Below are 18,317 nucleotides of genomic sequence, written 5' to 3' on the forward strand. Positions count from 1 at the left end.
TCTTGGTGCACTCATCTAATCAAGCAATCCTATTGGCTGGATGATAAGCTACTTTATAATGCAGTTTAGAAGTAGTATGTTACATCAGAGCAAATAGCTGAGCAGCTCTATCTTGATGTAGTGGTGCTCACACTACTGCCAGTTAGGAATCTCACAGTGATGTTAACTTGATGTTAGGCTCTCCCAAAATGTTTTGGTGGTTGTATTTTTATTTAAAAAAACCACCACCACCAAATTCATTGCAAACAAACCACTCATGCTGCAATTTCCCCAAGTCCAGGCTCAGTAATAATGGAGCCGTGTTTGGGGATAAGCTGTGGGAAGCACCCCTATTCAACATGAAACGTGTATGCTTGTGTGTACACCTTGTAACGGTCAACTTGCCTTTGAACTGTGATGGTAATTTTCTGGAGAAGTATGTTTGCTAGTAACCAAGAGCCCAGAGTATAGTTTTAGAGTTCAGTTACTGGCTTCAGCATGCCATGAGCCAGATCATTGTTGCTGGGCTTTGGTGCCAGCTGGTGGTTTTCAAGAGTTCAGACAGGTGTGAGGGGAAGGGGAAGGTTTGCTTAGTGGGATTTGACTGGTTGTGTTCTACCAGCAGGCGTCACTGAAGACTTCAGGAATCAGATGAGGTGTTGGTGCGAACAAAATTAGACTTTTGAGTGCAATATTCTTCTTAGCTTTTTGGCTGACGTCTGAATAATTTTGCGCTGTATTTAGACAGTGAACGCTAGACAGACATTGAGGTATTTAGGCAGAGTTGCTTGCAATTCTGAATTAGTAGATAGTTTTCTGCTACTCAAAATGTTATTGACAAATTCTTGGGCTCATAGGCCAGTACAGAGCATTGTGGTGCTAAGACTTAACTGGAAAGACTGCAGTAATTTGTTTGGCAGTCACTCATTTTTTATCGGTTGATTTCACTCTTGTTTGTCCCAATCCCCCTTCATATTTAACATATTAGGCACATGACCTGTCACTAAGTGTATAAATCACACCTTAGGAATCCCAGTCAGCTGTCCTTCTCCTGTGGTTCAGAACAGTGGTTTCCAGTAATTGGTTTTGTGTAGCAAAGTGGTGGCTGTAGGCTGCATTTCCGTGCTGGAATGCTGAGTTTGTGTGCTGTTGTCATAATTTCTGATGCAGTTGTGCACTCTTCTGCAGGTGTCAGAGTTTTGACTGTTCCACACCCATCCTAAACTCTGATCTGGGTAAGTGCGTTGTGTTAGGAAGTGGCTGTTGCAGTCAAGATCTTAGTCTGATAAAACCTGATCAGTTGTCTGGAGGAAAAATAGGAACCCTTTCCTTGGAGAACATGATATTAGCATCTGTCTTCTCACGTAGGCCTCTTGTGGCAAAGTGGTACTTTGTCAGATAATGGTAGAAAATGCAGCTGTGGATTGTGTTCTGGAGTAATTCACTTAATTGTCAAGTTAGAACACTATGTTCATTTTAGCCCAAGAAGAAAGTGAGTTTGAGAATGTTGTCTTTTGCCACGTGCAGAGTGTCTCAGGAAGAGTGGTGGGAGGCTCTGTGAAATCACTGGAGTATATCTTGTGTGACACTGACAGTATCATGAATGAACTTTATTAAATTTGGTTTAATACCTTTTGGGGTCCATTGCATTAAAAATGCAATTGTGTGTGTTATGGAACTGTATGTATATAACTTATCTAGGAGACTGACTAATGAAATCTCTGGAAGGTATTAGGAACTTCAGAAGGCTTTTTGGAACAATCCCTGTGAAGTGGATTTCCTAGGAAGTACCTGGGGGAAGGGGAATGCAAATGTGACCCACTTGAATCCATCCTTTTGAAGCTATGCTCTGGGGAAGAAAACCCATTGTCTTCTAATTACCTGCTCCTGGCAACTCCAGATCTGAGACCCCCTGCGTTGTATAAAGGGTGGACTAAACATTATGAATGTGATTGTTCTGAGCTGAAGCTGTGATGAATTTGTGACCACAAAAGAAACCCCTTGAGTGGAGTTTGGAAGGACTGCTCCAGCCAGAGCCCATGTTAGGGTTGGGGTGATCTCTGGTAAGCTTATTAACATGTGAATAGGCTCTTTTTTATTGTTTTTAATGCGTTCTCTGTAGTGCTTCTACCTTAAGAATAAAATAGGTTTGCATAGAAAGAACTGTAGTAACTTGTAAGTGTTGACAATCACTGTTATAAATCTCTGAAGAGAAAGTGAGCAGGTGTGCTTGAATAGCCTGCCTTGGCTTGGAATAACACAGGGAAGTGCGGCAGGGAACTGTACTACCTGGAAATACCCTGATCAAAACAGAGTGAGACACACGTCTACACCCAAGAAAGGCAACGTCTGGGGAGTTGGAAGCCTGAGAGTGAGTGTCATTGCTGAGGGGAAATACCAGTGCAGTTGTCCTGAACTGACACACCTTCCATTAGGATGACATCCTCATTTTCCTTTAGGTAATGTGTATTGTGGGCTATGTTTTCTGCCAGGGGAGAGCCGAAGACATGGTATGGAGTGCCCTCTCATGCAGCAGAACAACTGGAGGAGGTGATGAGAGAGTTGGCCCCTGAACTGTTTGAGTCACAGCCTGATCTCCTGCATCAGCTTGTCACCATCATGAACCCCAATGTGCTGATGGAGCATGGTGTGCCTGTGAGTAGTACAGGAGAATTTCTTCCATACCTCTGTAACCCACTGCTTATTTTTATATACCTTTTGCTTTTTGACAGATTTTCCTTATGATGTGTTGGAATAGCATTTAAGAACTCCGATGGTGATCTCTTGGATCCGGTTAATCAGTTAAGGGGTGGTCTTTCATCTAATTCTCTAGCATGCTTCAGTAGAAGGAGGTAATGTTCTGATGAAGGACTTCAGTGTGAAATTGAAGTCTGTGTAGATGTAGCAGAATTCAGTTAGGTTGCCACTAGTGTGTTCTCACTATCAAATGATCTTAAGTGGCTTACCTGATCAAGAGAGAAACCTTGCAAAAAGACCCCAAAAAGCTGTAAATAAAATAAAATATGATATAGAACAAATATATTCACTGCATATCATAATTATTTGATTTTTGTTCCTGTATTTATCAGCTGTTAAAGAACCAGATATCTGAATTCAATATGTTAATTAAATAGTAATTAACCACTGGGCTTTGGTTAAATGTCACCATTAACATAGTCCAGTATCTGAGGGTGGCCAGCAACAGATGCTTCGGAGGAAAGTGTAACAAAAAAAATCCTGTTCTAGGCAGATGTGAGGCAATCTGCCCCCACATTAGGTCTTGTCTTATGATCTTTAACAGTTTGAGGTTGATTTAAGCCCTGAAGCATGAGATTTAGTATCTCTTCGGAAATTTTTGTTGGCATGAATTATAACTGTGGATATTCTTGATAGCAATATATATGTCCGTTCCTTTTTCGAAACTGGAATTAAGAGAATATCGTAATATGAACCAAATTAATGGAACATTGTCAATTTAAAATCTTGTGTAAACAGATTGTTTCCCTTGTTACTATTGACATTGTAGCTTATTAAAACTAAAATCTTTAAAAAGTCATGTACACTGCTTTTGCTGTTGGTTTGTTTTTTAGTTAGCTTGGCCAGTGAAAATCAGTGAAGTCGGATTTAGAGTCACTTTTGTTTTAAACATTTTCATTTTCAGGTTCTCTACAATGCAACATTGTAGCAATGGCTGCAAGGTAGTTTAAATTCCTTTGGACTTCAAAAAAAATCATGAAAACATTTCTATTTCTCAGGTTTAGTAAAATCTACATTTTTGTAAAATATGAATTGTGTCCCTTTTAAGCAGAAGTCACGACCATTCACTTTCAGTAGGCTAAATTGCATCTCTGGCAGATGTGCCAACAAAGCAAAGTATACTCTCCCAGAGGCTTTTAAACTTTGTGGTGTGAAGGGTTAAGTGATGGTCCACTAACTGATAGTAGAGAAACTTCCTGCCTGAATGCCAAAAGGGATAAGCCCTGTGTTAGGCCTTTAACTGCTGACTCATTTATTCAACCTTTTGCAGTAATGTTGTCAAAGAGAATTTAATTTTCAAAAGGTTAAACGCCCTCCTAATCTATCCTGCCCCAGCTAAATTCCTTACTGTGTCCTACAGGTGAAGGGAGATGGTTTCACGGTGTCCTTTTTTATGAATTATTTTAACTTTCTGTCTGCTGCCAATCTCAGTTTTCTCCTTCCTTTCCCCCACGCTGATTTGTACTTAGGTGTACAGGACCAATCAGTGCGCTGGTGAGTTTGTTGTGACTTTTCCTCGTGCATATCACTCCGGATTTAACCAGGGCTACAACTTTGCTGAGGCCGTGAACTTCTGCACTGCAGACTGGGTGCGTTACGTTGCACGTGTTTGTCCATGTCTCTGCTAGCTGACCTTTATTAAGAGAATGTTAGTAACTTGTTCTGGATAGTAATCACATTTAACTATAGCAGTGCCAGGTACCGCTGTAACATGTCATTTGAGTTTCCATCACAAAAAAATGCATTTTGAGGGGCTTATAAATCAATTCTAAATAGCTTCTAGTTGACATTTATGAATACTGGCTTTCTTTTAAGCATGTGTCTGAGCTAATCTGGACAATTAACACTTCAGTTAATTGCTAGGGCTGCAGAGGTGCTCCCTGATGCAGTTGTCCTTTCTGCACTTGTGTAGAATAGATAACTTACTGGGCTAAACCCCAAAGAGAAATGCTTGCTGCTGTGTTCTCCATTTCCCTTTGCTGCTGCCAGTTATGGCAGTTTTTAGTGGTATAAGCATTAGCTCAAGATCCCTATTGTACCAGGACACTGCATAGCTAGAAACAGATGCAGGGCTCACTTTGGTAACTAGTTATGAGTTTCCTTTTGCTTACTCTAAAATATGAACCCATTGGGCTCCAGAAATCCATATACTTAACTCCGTTAGCTTTTTGTATACTAAAAAAAGATGCAAAACATGGCTCTCTTCATGTAGGCTCTGGAGACTTTGCCTTTGATAACTGGCACAGTTTATCCATTATAATTGGTTACCTCCATAAAAACACTGTTCTTTAGTTGATGTATTTCTAAGTCTGCCTTTTCCCAACTCTTGTTGAGGGAGGCAAAATGGGGAGATGTGGGACAGCCCCTTGGAACATGCTCCCAAATAATGACTTTGTTGCTTGGCATTTCATAGCTTCCCATTGGGCGTCAGTGTGTGAATCATTACAGACGGCTAAGGCGTCACTGCGTCTTCTCCCATGAGGAGCTGATTTTCAAGATGGCGGCAGATCCAGAGTGTTTGGATGTGGGGCTTGCTGCCATGGTCTGCAAGGAAATGACTCTCATGACAGAGGAGGAAACGCGCTTAAGGGAATCAGTTGTGCAGCTGGTGAGTACTGTGAGCGCAGCTCCTGCTTTTCATCCTGTTGGTGTGGTACAGGGTTAATACAAGACTTTTTGAAAGGAAGTGTGCTGTTTTTCTGACTCATGTCCTTATCAAGTGTCAAATTTTTGTCAGGGAGTGCTGATGTCAGAAGAGGAGGTGTTTGAACTGGTTCCAGATGATGAGCGTCAGTGTGCAGCCTGCAGAACCACATGCTTCTTGTCTGCTCTTACTTGCTCTTGTAATCCTGAGCGGCTCGTATGCCTGTATCATCCGACTGACTTGTGTCCTTGTCCCATGCAGAAAAAGTGTCTCAGGTACACAAGCTTCCCCATCTCTCCTTTCCCATGTGCAGTCTGTCCTGTTACCCAGAGACTTACGGCGAAATATAGCAGTTGTTTTCATCTACCTCTTTCTAACCAGCAGGGATAGCCTCCTCATTTCCCATGTGGCCAAGGAATCTGGGTGTAATACAGAGCTTCTTTAACCCTCATCTGTTGGTCTGTGTGAATAGAAACGGATGTCCTTTGTATTACAGGAGGTTTAATGCTCTTGCTCTTTTCCCCTGTTTATCTACAGGTACCGGTATCCATTAGAGGACCTCCCTTCTCTTCTGTATGGAGTGAAAGTTAGAGCACAATCCTATGACACTTGGGTCAGTAGAGTTACAGAGGCATTGGCTGCCAACCTCAACCACAAGAAAGGTCAGACTTCCATTGTTGCGCACTGTAGCAGTTTGTTTGGGGGAATCCCCGCCTTTGTTCAGCCCATTTTTTCCAGTGAGCGACCCAAGTATTGGATTGAGTTGGGGTATTGCAGCTATTTGAAAGGAGGGATGTTCTTTGTGGAAGTGGAGAGATGGATCCAATTGAAAGTGACACCAATACTAGATTAATGCTTTTCATTGCTGCTGTGCATTTCAGATCTAGCTAGCATGTTGAGAACTTGTTTGGGGACTAGTGAAACAGACTAAGATGGCATTATTTTTTGCGCCCGGACTACTTGTGTCCTATTATTGCAGATGTGATTGAGTTGAGAGTGATGTTGGAGGATGCTGAAGACAGGAAGTATCCAGAGAACGATCTCTTCCGCAGGCTCAGAGATGCTGTGAAAGAGGCAGAGACCTGTGCTTCGGTGGCACAGCTGCTTCTGAGCAAAAAGCAAAAACACAGGTAAGGCCAGTAGCTTTTCAATCTTTTCTGTGTATGTCGTCTTATACCCTCCTCCTCCTCCCACTTGGATGCTGAAGTGGAAGGCCCCTGAGGCTTCCAGCGTGGCTGGGTAGAAGCCCACCATCTTTTTTCTCCAGTAGTAGGGTGGCAGGGTAGTGGCAGGAATGCTGCGGTAGGGGACCATACTTTCACAGATCTGAGATGTGTTCAGCATCTTGTTTCTTGGCAGAACTCTGAACTGAATTATGAAAGCATATGGGAGGTAGAGGGGGTTTTGGGTGCTGATTAGGGATTCAATGACCATGGATAAGGCTATGTTTTAGTCTCGGGTATTTTTAGTAAACGTCATGGACAGGTCTCGAGCAATAAACAACAAGTCACGGCCCCGTGACTTGTCCATGACGTTTACTAAAAATACCTGTGACTAAATCTCACCTGCTGGGAGGGGACACTCCTGAAGACCTTTGCAAGGGGGGGATGGGCATGTGCAGGGGGGAAGCAGCCCAGGGCCCCCTGCTGCTGCTGGGCAGGGGGCGGCCTGTGGTCCCGCTGCCTCTCTGGGGGGGTGGCCTGTGATCCCACCGCTGTGGCTGGTCCGGGCGGGGAATGGGCCGGCCAACGCTGGTCTTAGACCGCTGCTCCAGGGCAGTGCCAGGGATTAGCTCCCTGGGGCTGCCAGAGTAGTGGATGGTGTGCCTGTCCCCTGGGCTTCCCCAGCTGATGGGGTCGTCCTGAGGTCAGCTGCACCAGCACTGCAAAATTCATGGAGGTCACGGGAAGTCACGGAAACCATGGCTTCCATGAATGATTTGCAGCCTTAACCAAGGAAGGGGTTGCAGGGAAAGAGACAGATCAACAAAAATATAAAAGTAATGAAAATTTAGGATTAAACAAAATAGAAGTGTAAGTGCAAATTAGTGTGGGTCAAGTAGCTTAAAAGTACTATGTTATTTAGGTTGTAAAGTCAAGCACTCAGAAGTTAAGAAATGCCAGATGTATGGCTGCCAATGCAGCCTTAATCCTGCTCCATTGTGCACCAGGCCTGTGGAAAAAAATAGTATGTGATCATGGAATTAAAGACTCTATCATTATGCATGCACACAAGGGGCTGAATTAAGGTTGCCTGGGCAACCTGAATTCTGGCAGTTTCAAACTCTTGAGTGGCTTGACTTTTACAACCTAAATGTTTTTTTTAATGTAGTTGTCTGTGTGTAACTTTTCTTTTTCAAAGAAAAGATAAAATCAAAAGCTATGTGCAACTGGAACACTATATGATCATCATCAGGGTTTGAACCCTTAACCTTCAGAATTGTAGCCAGACTATCACTTGAGCTACAGGAGTAACTACAGCATCTGGCAGCAGCAGCAGGCTGTTATGTAACAGTGGGGTCAGTCTGCTGTGTCCAGAGGTGCAGTCCAGGAAGCTTGGTCCAACTGTCACAGCTCCTACCCCATGTGAGAAGTCTCAAGAATCCTTTCTAATGGCAGTCTAAACATAGTGATCACTACGAGTTCTCCCTTTTAATACATACATACAAATATACACACACACACACACACTTCAAAATACTTTTAAAAAAGTAAGATTAAAAATAGCTAAAGCAGAGCAAATCTGCTATTTTAATAATTTTTATTTTTTAAAAAAAGTATCTACAGAAAAAACAAACGTAACTATAGATAAACTTCTCAATATATTAACCATTTCTTGCATAGCCTCAGCTTGAAACATTTAATTATATAAAAATAATGGTTAAAATATAAATCAATTATTTGTATTACCCAATTTACAATGAAACAAAATTTGTTTATAAAAATCCAACTAGTTAAAGAAACTGTTAAGTTTGGTTCTACTCTTTATTTTAATTTCAGAGGAGGGTGATAGAGTGGGGAAGGAAACAAAGTGTGTAGAGAGAAGAGGGAAGTGAGGGACAGAGCATGGATCATTCAGATACTTCCAGGAAAGGATCCCCTAGCTCTGAGAATTTTTCTTGGATATTTCTGTTACAGTATATAATTCTTCTTCTTCTTTGAATAGTGCCTTATGGGTGATCCACTGTAGGTATATCTGCATCCCTGCGCCTCTGATCAGAGATTTTAGTTAGTGTCCATTCAGCCTGCACGTCCGCTCTCCCTCCCTTGTGCTCTGCCATGAGGCTAACCAGCGCTGCTCAGGCAAATCACCCTCAGTTCCTTTTCTACCATCCCTGGCCTGAGACTGAGCGAATAGCAGTCCTTTTCTCTTTACCCAGTTTTAGAGTGTTTAGCTCTTGTTAGAGTTATTGCTCATTTTTCCTTAGCTTTATAGGGTTTCTATTGGCCTTTCCTGTTTAAAAGAAACAACCGTGCAGGGCATAGGCACTGAAGTGTTGGTACCGCCTGCCAAATGCAAGAGCAAAGACTGTACCGTGTCCATGAAATTGGTACCAACATGACCATCTCCTAACAATCCTCGTCAGACCGATCTCATGCAAGATCTCCGCCAGTTTCCTCGGTACCGCCTAGTCAGCACTGACAAACCCTGTACCAATCACCGCGGTACCGCAGGAGTTTTGATTTTCCAGAGATCTCTTGGATCTCTAGTGTCCTCTCCTTGGTACCACAGAGTCCCGCTCCTTGATACCAGGGCTCTGGTAACAAGCACGTCTCGATCCCTGGAATCACCACCGGTATCGGGTCATTCACCTCCTCTTTGTTGGCTCCACTGCTATCCAGCGAGGACTCAGACAGTGACGAGGAGGATATCCACTCACTAGCCTCACACCAGGGCCCTCCCAATTGCACCCTCGGTCAGAGCTTCAACACCCTTGGTGTGACCACCTTTTGTATCACCACCCATGCCCTTTTCCCAGGTGGCCCATACTGGGATCCATGGGCAGCCTACAGGCATCGTACTTCTCAGATGTCTAACGTCTCCCACCAGAAATCGAGATGGTCTCCCTCAGCCTCTGTATCCAGAGCACCAGAATCGCAAGAGGTGACTTTTGAGGAGCAAAAGGCCAGACTAGAAGAGGAGGTTACACCAGTGACGAATAGCTCCTTCTCTTGCCCCAGATGAGGCAGTGATGCGTTCTCTGCCGTCCATGGTGGACGGTTTAAAGCTATTTCTGGATCTAACAAAAAGGTTGGCAGACACACTTCAAATTCTGCTTGAGGAGGTGAAAGATACCCATCATAAGCTACCAGGCATATTGCATACCTCCTCTTCCTCCTTGAGAATCACACTCCCAGTCAACAAAGTGCTTTTAGATCCTGTTAAGGTCATTTGGCACATGCCAGCCTCTATTACACCAACATGCAAAAGGGCCAATAAAAAGTACTACGTGCCCTCCAAGGATGCGGAGTTCCTTTTTTCTCACCCTTCATCCAACTCCGTTGTGGACGCGGTAAATTCCTGTGGCCAATACCACAATAAATCCACCTCTTATGACCGAGACTGGAAAATATTTGATTTATTTGGTAGGAATGAATATTCCTCAGCGACTTTGCGATTCAGAATTGCAAATTACCAAACCTTAATGGTGAAGTATGACCACATGAATTTTGCTAAACTGAATGCATTTATTGACCACCTGCCGAAGCACAGTGGGACCAGTTTCAGGCCATCAAAAATGCGGGGCAGTTCATACTGAGAATGGCCTCCATTCTGTGCTAGATGCTGCGGATACAGCAACCCGCTCAGTGTCGACAACGGTAGTGATGCTACGGGTGTCGCGGTTACACCTCTCAGGACTGCCGAAGGAGGTACAGACGAGAGTTGAGGACCTGCTTTTTGAGGACTCTAAACTTTTTGTGGACGAGCCTGATATATCACTCCATACTCTAACAGATTCCAGAGCCACCCTATGCTCATTAAGGATCTACGCACTGGGACAGAAGAGGAAATTCAGTTCCCAGCCATCCCGACCACTCCAGTGCCCAACACCAGAATGCAGCTATGAGCCACAGAGAAAGAGGCCTTGGGATTCAGAAACGTAAACCATCCGCTCTTCAATCCTCAAGAGCTCAGCCCTCAATCTCAAAACACCAGTTTTGACGCCTTGGTCAAGGCCTTGGGAGACCACTCCCCGCAACATCAGCTGCGACCTAAGTTCTTTTGGATGTTGCCTTTCTCTTTTCCTCTGAAACTGGGAAGATTTAACTTGTGAAAGATGGGTCTTGGAGATGATTTCCAAGGGGTACTCTGTTCACTTTGCCTCCCTCCCTGTCCTCTTTCAGGGACCCTTCTCACTAAGAGACTGTTAAGACAGGAAATCCAGTAGAACCTCAGAGTTACGAACTGACCGGTCAACCGCATAGCTCATCTGGAATCAGAAGTACATAATTGAACAGCGGCAGACACTGAAGCAAGTACGGTACTGTGTTAAAAGTAAACTACTAAAAAATACAAATGGAAAGTTTAAAAAAACATTTGACAAGGTAAGGAAACTGTTTCTGTGCTTGTTTCATTTAAATTAAGATGGTCAAAAGCAGCATTTTTCTTCTGCATAGTAAAGTTTCAAAGCTGTATTAAGTCAATGTTCAGTTTAAACCAAAGCATTTTGTTCAGAGTTATGAACATTTTAGAGTTACAAAACAACCTCCATTCCCGAGGTGTTCGTAACTCTGAGGTTCTACTGTAGATCACTTGCTCTGACTAGCAGCCGTAGAACCAGTTCCTGTGCACCTCAGGGGCAAATGCTTTTATTCCCAATATTTCCTGATTCCCAAGAAAAACGGAGATTGGTGACCCATACTAGATCTAAGAGCACTAAACAAATACATGAAGGCACAAAGATTCAAGACGGTTGCACCAGCAGTGATTATACCATCTCTGGAACAGGGAGATTGGTTCTTGGCCATCGACCTACAGGATGTCTACTTCTATATATCAATCCAACCACCCCACAGATGATTCCTCAGGTTTATCTTCAGCCTGGATCATTGCCAATACAGGGTGCTTCACTTTGGCCTCTTATCCGCACCCAAAGTATTCTCCAAGGTCCTCTCCATAGTAGCGGCCCATCTGTGCACCTTGGGGAGCATGATTTATCCATATTTGAATGACTGTCTCATCAGAGCCTGCTCCTTCAACGATGCCCTACAGGCCACCCACAGGATGATGAACATATTCACATAACTGGGCTTACAAATCAACACTCAGAAATTGACCTTGAGTCCAGTACAGTGCTTGAAGTTTGTAGGAGTCAATCTTGATGCAGCGAGAGTGTTCCTCCTGTGACACAGATTTCACACCCTGCCCACTCTAATAGAGACCGATAAAACCAGCCCACAAATGACAGCCAGACATTGCCTCCAGCTTTTCAGAAACATGGTGGCATGCACATTTTGATCTCTCATGCCAGACTGCACATGACCTATCTACAGGCATGGCTCAGGCCTGTCTGCATACCAATCAAAGATAGGCTAGACAAACCAATGTCAATACCCTCCAGGGTCAAGCACTCCCTGGAATAGTGGAAAGACCCAGTGAATGTCTTTGCAGAGGACCCATTCACACAGCCCCCAACATTTCTTCTAAAAGTAGATGCTTTCTTAATAGGTTGGGGAGCCCACCTGAACAACGCAAGGTTGAGGGCAAATGGTCCCCCCAAAATCGACTCTCCATATCAACTGCTTACAATTAAGAGCGGTTAGAAATACTTGCGGACGCTTTTTTCCACTAATCAAAGACACCATACAAAAATCATGACAGACAACATAACGTGCGTGTTCTATATAAATTGACAGTGGGGTGCCAGATCATTCTCCCTGTGCATGGAAGCACTATAACTATGGAATTGGTGCATTTGCCATGTTGTCATATCAGCTGCTTACCTGCTAGGAGGATAACAGCTGTCAGTCTCAGCTGCAAGTTCTTACAGGACCATGAATGGGAAATGAACCCAATTGTGCTCCACTGCATATTCTCTCACTGGGGAGCCCCAGCAATTGACTGGCTTGCCGTTTACCTGAACAGGAAATGCCCACTCTATTGCTCCTTCTATGTACCTTTCCTCTATTCCTTCTGCTGACAAAGGTCCTGATAAAAATGAGGAAAAAGCAAAAGTTATGCTGATTGTTCCCACCTGGCAGAGAAAATCATGAGTACCTGTATCTGGCACAGCTAGCAGTTTATCTACCAATCCTTCTCCAACCCACTCCTCTTCCTCTCCCAGGACGACGGGCAAACCCTCTGTCCCACCCTACGGATCTTCTGGCTCAAGGCCTGGCTTTTTCATGGTTCCAACATGTAGAGCTGCTTCTCTGAGGAGGTGAAAGAAGTATTATCCCACAGTAGAAGATTGGCTGTCCATCGCACTTACCTGCAAAAATGGAGATGATTCCAGATCTGGTGTAATTCCAAACATAGCCCCGCTATCTTCCTCCCTCCCCTTTGAGATGTGTGTCCCAATGAGTGGTCTGCAACCCACCCTTCTCCCCTCTACTTTGGATGCTCAGTAGGGGTTCTGCAGTGAAGAAGGAACTGAAGGTGGTTCGCCCATGCAGCGCTAGTTAGCCTCGAGGTAGAGCACAAAGGAGGGAGAACGCATGTGTGGGCCAAACGGCCCCTGCTATCTAAAATCTCCAATCAGAGTTGCAGGCACACACACCTATAGTGGAGGACCCATAGGGGGACAAACATCAAAGAACCATCTTTATTGCACAAGGAGAGTAACTTCCTCTTTCCCATGGTGGTCAGGCTTACAGAGTCAGTGCTCCTGTCTTCAATTATTGATTGCTTTTTGGATTTCCATTTTTGTAGTTCCAATCTTTTAGTAATTATTAGTGCTCTGCTTAGCCAAAGTCTTCAGATTTATTCAGCTTCCTGTTAACATCCATTAGATTTAAAATTACATGTTTAGCTTGTAGCACAATTTTATTTGATAAGAAAAAGTAACTCTGCAATTAAGTTATGCTCAAAGCATACAGGTTTAGAAGCATTCCCAGAGCACATGGAATCACAGTGCCAAAGTTTGTCTGACTTAATGGCATCTGTTTGAACAGATGGAGAGGAATCAGGTTCTTTAAAAACAAATGAACTACTAACCAGATGTGTGCCCGTTGCTCTGTTCATTTTCTTGTAAGGTGTCCTTTTTTAAATAAAAGACTTAGTTCTTAGGGCAGGGACTATCGTGTGTTTGTGTAGCATCTGACATAGAGGCAGCCCAATCTTCGCTGGGACCATTGGGCAGTGAGAGGCTGGAACTAACATAAAGTAGTTCTTCAAGCATTTATCTACGCAGATCCCACTTTAGGTGCATGCATGCAAGCCCAGAATCTTTTAGCTGGCAGTGTCCATTGAGGCTGCATGTGCTCCCTGTGCACCCTCGTACCCCCTGTAGAGGGGGTATGAAAGGCAAAGCAGTCCCAACCGCCACTCTGTTCTTTCTTGCCACACGTGGCAGCAAGTCAGCAGGGTTGAACAAAATTCATGATTTGGCTGGCCCTCCGTATACTGTAATTCATAAGGGCAGAAGTAGTTTGACTTTATTTTAAACCAATGTAATGGCTTACTGGTATTTTTACCTAAGCTTCATGAGTCTCCTGCAGAAACTAAGCTCCACACACTGGACAGTCTCAGGACTTCGATCTTTTAATTTTCCAGAACAAAGCTTTTTTTGTAAATCAGCTAGACTTTTTGTACCTTTTGGTAATAAGTATAAGGGGCAGGCTGTATCCTCTGACTTTCTAAATGGCATGCAGACTGCATGAAAATTCACTAGTTGAATAAACTACCTGTTCCCTCACGAATTAGGATCTACTCTTCAAAGGCCAAGTTGACATCTATGCCTTGTTTCAGAGGGGGTCCTTATTTCTGAAATGTATAGAGGAGCTACTTGGAGTACAGTTAATACAGTTATCAATCACTACTCCACTGTGGTAGGGTCTAGACCAGATGTGCAGCTTGGCAGGGCAGTTCTAGAGTCATCATTTAGATAGGTTTCAGAGTAGCAGCCATATTAGTCTGTATTTGCAAAAAGAAAAGGAGTACTTGTGGCACCTTAGAGACTAACACATTTATTTGAGCATACGCTTTCGTGAGCTACAGCTCCGATGAAGTGCATCTGATGAAGTGAGCTGTAGCTCACGAAAGCTTATGCTCAAATAAATGTGTTAGTCTGTAAGGTGTCACAAGTACTCCTTTTCTTTTTGCATTATTTAGATAGGACTCCAATAGCCTACCTTGTAGAGAAAAGCGGTTATTTACCTTACAGTTACTGAAGTTCTTCAAGATGCTTTTGTCCACACACATCCTAGGACGCCCCCCTCCTGCATTAGTGAAGGAATTGAGTGGTGTTTGGGGCAGCTCCCTCTTAACCTCTCACTGTGGGGGCACAGGACACACATGCAGCCCCAAAGGACACACTTCTAGCTAAAAGTTGCTAGGCTTGCACACACATAGTGGGATCTGTGTGAACAAAAGCATCTCAAAGAGCTCCAATTTCTGTAAGGTAAGTAACTTCTGTTTGCCACATCTGCCACTCCTAACCTATTGCCAGTTGTGGCTCCTCCTGGGTATGTTCCTGGTGTAATGGTACATTGTGTTCACTTCAGTAGAAACTGTTTGCCATTGAATTACGGTGCAAATGCTGGAGAGATGATGGAGATTTTACTGGCTTTGTTAATAACACTTGGGAGCTCTATGGTGCCTGTGAATAGAATTGACTGGAGATTCAATTTATGGTCCCATGAACACTGAAGTGATGAGACTTTTAAACTTCTTGATAGTCGTGATACTCTCTACTGGTGGGAGCTCACTCAAGCGAGTGTTGTCCACTGTTTTCATCTAATCTTGTTTGTAACTTTGCATCTCTTTGCTCATACAGCAGGCTGAGCCCAGATAGCGGGAGGACTCGGACCAAGCTGACGGTGGAGGAGCTGAAAGCATTTGTCCAACAGCTATTCAGCCTTCCATGTGTCATTAGCCAGGCCCGACAAGTAAAGGTAGGTTTTGCATCCATTGTTTGGTGTATTGGGTTTTGTGACACCTGGTGAAGTTTCCCAGTATAGAGTGCAAGGTAATTTTGCTCCTCCTGTAGTTTTGCCCTTTCGGATTTTTCTTTGCTGTCCTTTCCCCCCCCACTTCTGCCCCAGAAGTATACTATTCTCCAGGCTTCTTCTTTTTTAGCTAATAAGAAGGTTTTCTGACTTCCATCAATCTGCTTTGGTGCAATTGAGCAGAGTATGGGCATTGTTACGGTGCTTTGGGTGACAAAGGTCATGACAAATGATCTTAACTCAGATGGAAAAAAAGCAAAAGGAAAAGTTTTTGCTATCTCCTCTTTTATCACTTGGAATGTGATCTCACCCCATTTAGTCCCAAGGGGATAGGAAGCTGTCTGGCACTTTAGCTTTTGTATGCATCACTTGGTATAGAGAACAAATAAAGTTACAGTGCTTGCCTGTACTGTGTTTTCACATGTGTAGGCACCACATTACCAGGAAAACTCTAAGTGGAAGAGGTTGAGAAAGAGAAAAATGTGAATGGCTAGAGAGCATTGATTTGAGGAAATGTTGAAACTGCCAAGTGTGCCGAGCTTGGTTAAGAGGTAGTGGTGAACAAAAATCTACAAATATTTGAAGGGTGTAAACAGCAAGAAAAGGTGGGGAACTATTTAGAATGGTTTGAGGGGACCTAGCTAAGAGTAAAGAGAGATATTAAAGGGAAACTTAAACTGAATTGCAGTGAAAACTTACTCCGAGAAGGCTGTGGAATAGTCTCTCCAGAAATGATGGAAATCTCATCATCTGGGATGATTTAAAACTAGATCAGACAAAACAGTAAAGTGCATTAACAGTTCTTCAATGGCGGAGTGATGGACTGAATGAGATTTTTCATCTTTTAATTTCTTATTTAAGACAAGTAGATATTTGCCATGACTCTTCTGGGCCTGAGGAGTAGACTCAAAAGTGCTGACTCAAACTTGGGATTCTTCTTCGTGTGCTTACACATGTCCATTCCAGTATAGGGTGCACAGCTGCTGGAAAGTTTTTCCTTCAGTGGCATCTGTCGGGTCAGCTCTTATATGCTTGATGTTGCATGCTCAGACCACTGGTATAAAGCTCCCTGCAGACCTGCGCCCTGTTGGTTCCTTCTTACCACCCATGATGGTTGCTGGAACTACTGTCCTTGCATTACAAGTACTTTTCTCAGTGGACTTTTCTATCTATTATTGTATATAGTTACGTTTCTGTTAGTAGTTAGAGTTAGAATTTCTCCATTTTATTCTCCACCCCAGGGCATGCCTCGGTCACTGGGCTTCAAGACTTGTGCCTCTTGTAACAAGGCTATGCCTTTGAGCAACCCTTCGTTCCAGTCACCTTTAGTGCCTGGGGGAAGCTCATGTGCAGGAGTACTGTAAGATCTGTAGGGACTTTAAGCTCTCCGCCAAAAAAAGATTGAGACGTTAGGCTGAAGTCCATCTTAATGGAGGCAGCGCAAAGACCTCCCTTGGCACTGGGAGATTGAGACTCTGCACCAAGTACCTCAACATCAATGAGCTCATGGCTTCGATCTTTGGGCCTGCCTCATGAGGTCCAATGGACTCTGCAGGATCTTCCCCTTGAGGGCACTTCAGTCTGTTGGTTTGGAGTCTTTTCCAAGCAACATGGCCTAAATGACTCCAGGGCTAACTTGAAGTTCCTAGGTCTTTATACCCTGGTACCCATGAGGAAGCATTATAAGCCTCATCCAGCCTCTCGAATCTTTCTGCCGCCTCTCTGACAGGACTCTCACAGGAAGAGGAGCAGGGACTTTAGATGAAGGCCTCCCCAATCTTTGCCTGAGTCCATGCTGCTCCTCCCCAACTCTGTGGGGGTTCCAAGCAGGCCTTTTGATGGGATGCTCGGGGACGACATACCAGCGCAGAACTTGGATCCAAGCTCCCCCTTATTTGTGGATCGTTTATCCCATTTCTGTTGGGCATGGGCCCATATCAAGACAGACCTCTGGGTTCTAAGCAAGATAGAAATGGAAAATACCCTTCAGTTCAGTTCTTCCCTGTCCCTCTTCAGGCACTGTCCCCATGAGCAACTTCTAGCCTAAGAGGTGCAGTGGCTCTTTTGGGTGGGAGCCATGGAAGACATTCCTCTGGAGTTAAGGGGCCAAAGGGTTCTACAACAGTTATTTCCTAATCCCAAGAGCCAACAGTGATCTCAGACTAATTCTGGACCTGCAAAAGCTCAACAGATACATGAATAAGCTAAAGTTACACTAGTCTCCTTGGCTTTCATCATATGCCACCCTTGATTTGAAGGACGCTTACTTCCACTTTTCGATTCTCCCTCCTCCCCCCCCCCCCCCCCCCCCCCGGACACACGGTTCCTGAAGTTTGTCATGAATCATGTGTACTACCAGTTCACAGTTTTCCCATTTGGCCTGTTGGTGGCCGCGCGAGTGTTTACCAAGTGTGTTGGACCAGGGTCCAGGTGGAGTCCAATATAAAATTAATCCACTCAACATTCCAGGACTTAGGACTGCTGATAAATATGCAGAAATCTCCCCTCTTCCCTGGCTCAGAGGATAGAGTTTATCGGGGCAATCTTCCATTCTGTTCAAGCCAGAGCCTTCTTCCAAGAAGGGCAGTTTCAGGTAATAGTGATGCTTATAGACCCCCTCAGAGATCACCCCATCATGATAGCAAACAATTGCTTGACGCGCATGGGCCACACGTCCTCATGCACCTATGTGGTGCAGCATGCAAGACTTTGACTCAGACCTCTCCAAGCGTGGCTGGTGTCTGTATAGTCACCAAGCAGACACTATTTGGACACAGTCATCGCAGTTCCCCTGTTAGAGAGAGTCTCCCTCAGCTGGTGGCTAGACC

General features: G+C 44.1%; 1 protein-coding gene across 2 annotated transcripts in view; it reads left to right on the forward strand.

The window, feature by feature from the left end:
* KDM5A (lysine demethylase 5A) overlaps positions 1-18,317 on the forward strand; it is an 83,943-nt gene that overhangs the window by 27,816 nt on the left and 37,810 nt on the right. For both annotated transcript variants that reach the window (XM_037878110.2, XM_037878118.2), the window contains 7 exons: positions 2,472-2,634; positions 4,206-4,325; positions 5,150-5,344; positions 5,474-5,655; positions 5,918-6,042; positions 6,360-6,510; positions 15,318-15,435. In XM_037878110.2, the coding sequence (XP_037734038.1) occupies positions 2,472-2,634; positions 4,206-4,325; positions 5,150-5,344; positions 5,474-5,655; positions 5,918-6,042; positions 6,360-6,510; positions 15,318-15,435 (1,054 nt within the window). The remainder of the gene's footprint in view (positions 1-2,471; positions 2,635-4,205; positions 4,326-5,149; positions 5,345-5,473; positions 5,656-5,917; positions 6,043-6,359; positions 6,511-15,317; positions 15,436-18,317) is intronic.

This window comes from Chelonia mydas, chromosome 1 (genome assembly GCF_015237465.2).
Source record: "Chelonia mydas isolate rCheMyd1 chromosome 1, rCheMyd1.pri.v2, whole genome shotgun sequence".
NCBI classification, from domain to species: Eukaryota; Metazoa; Chordata; order Testudines; family Cheloniidae; genus Chelonia; species Chelonia mydas.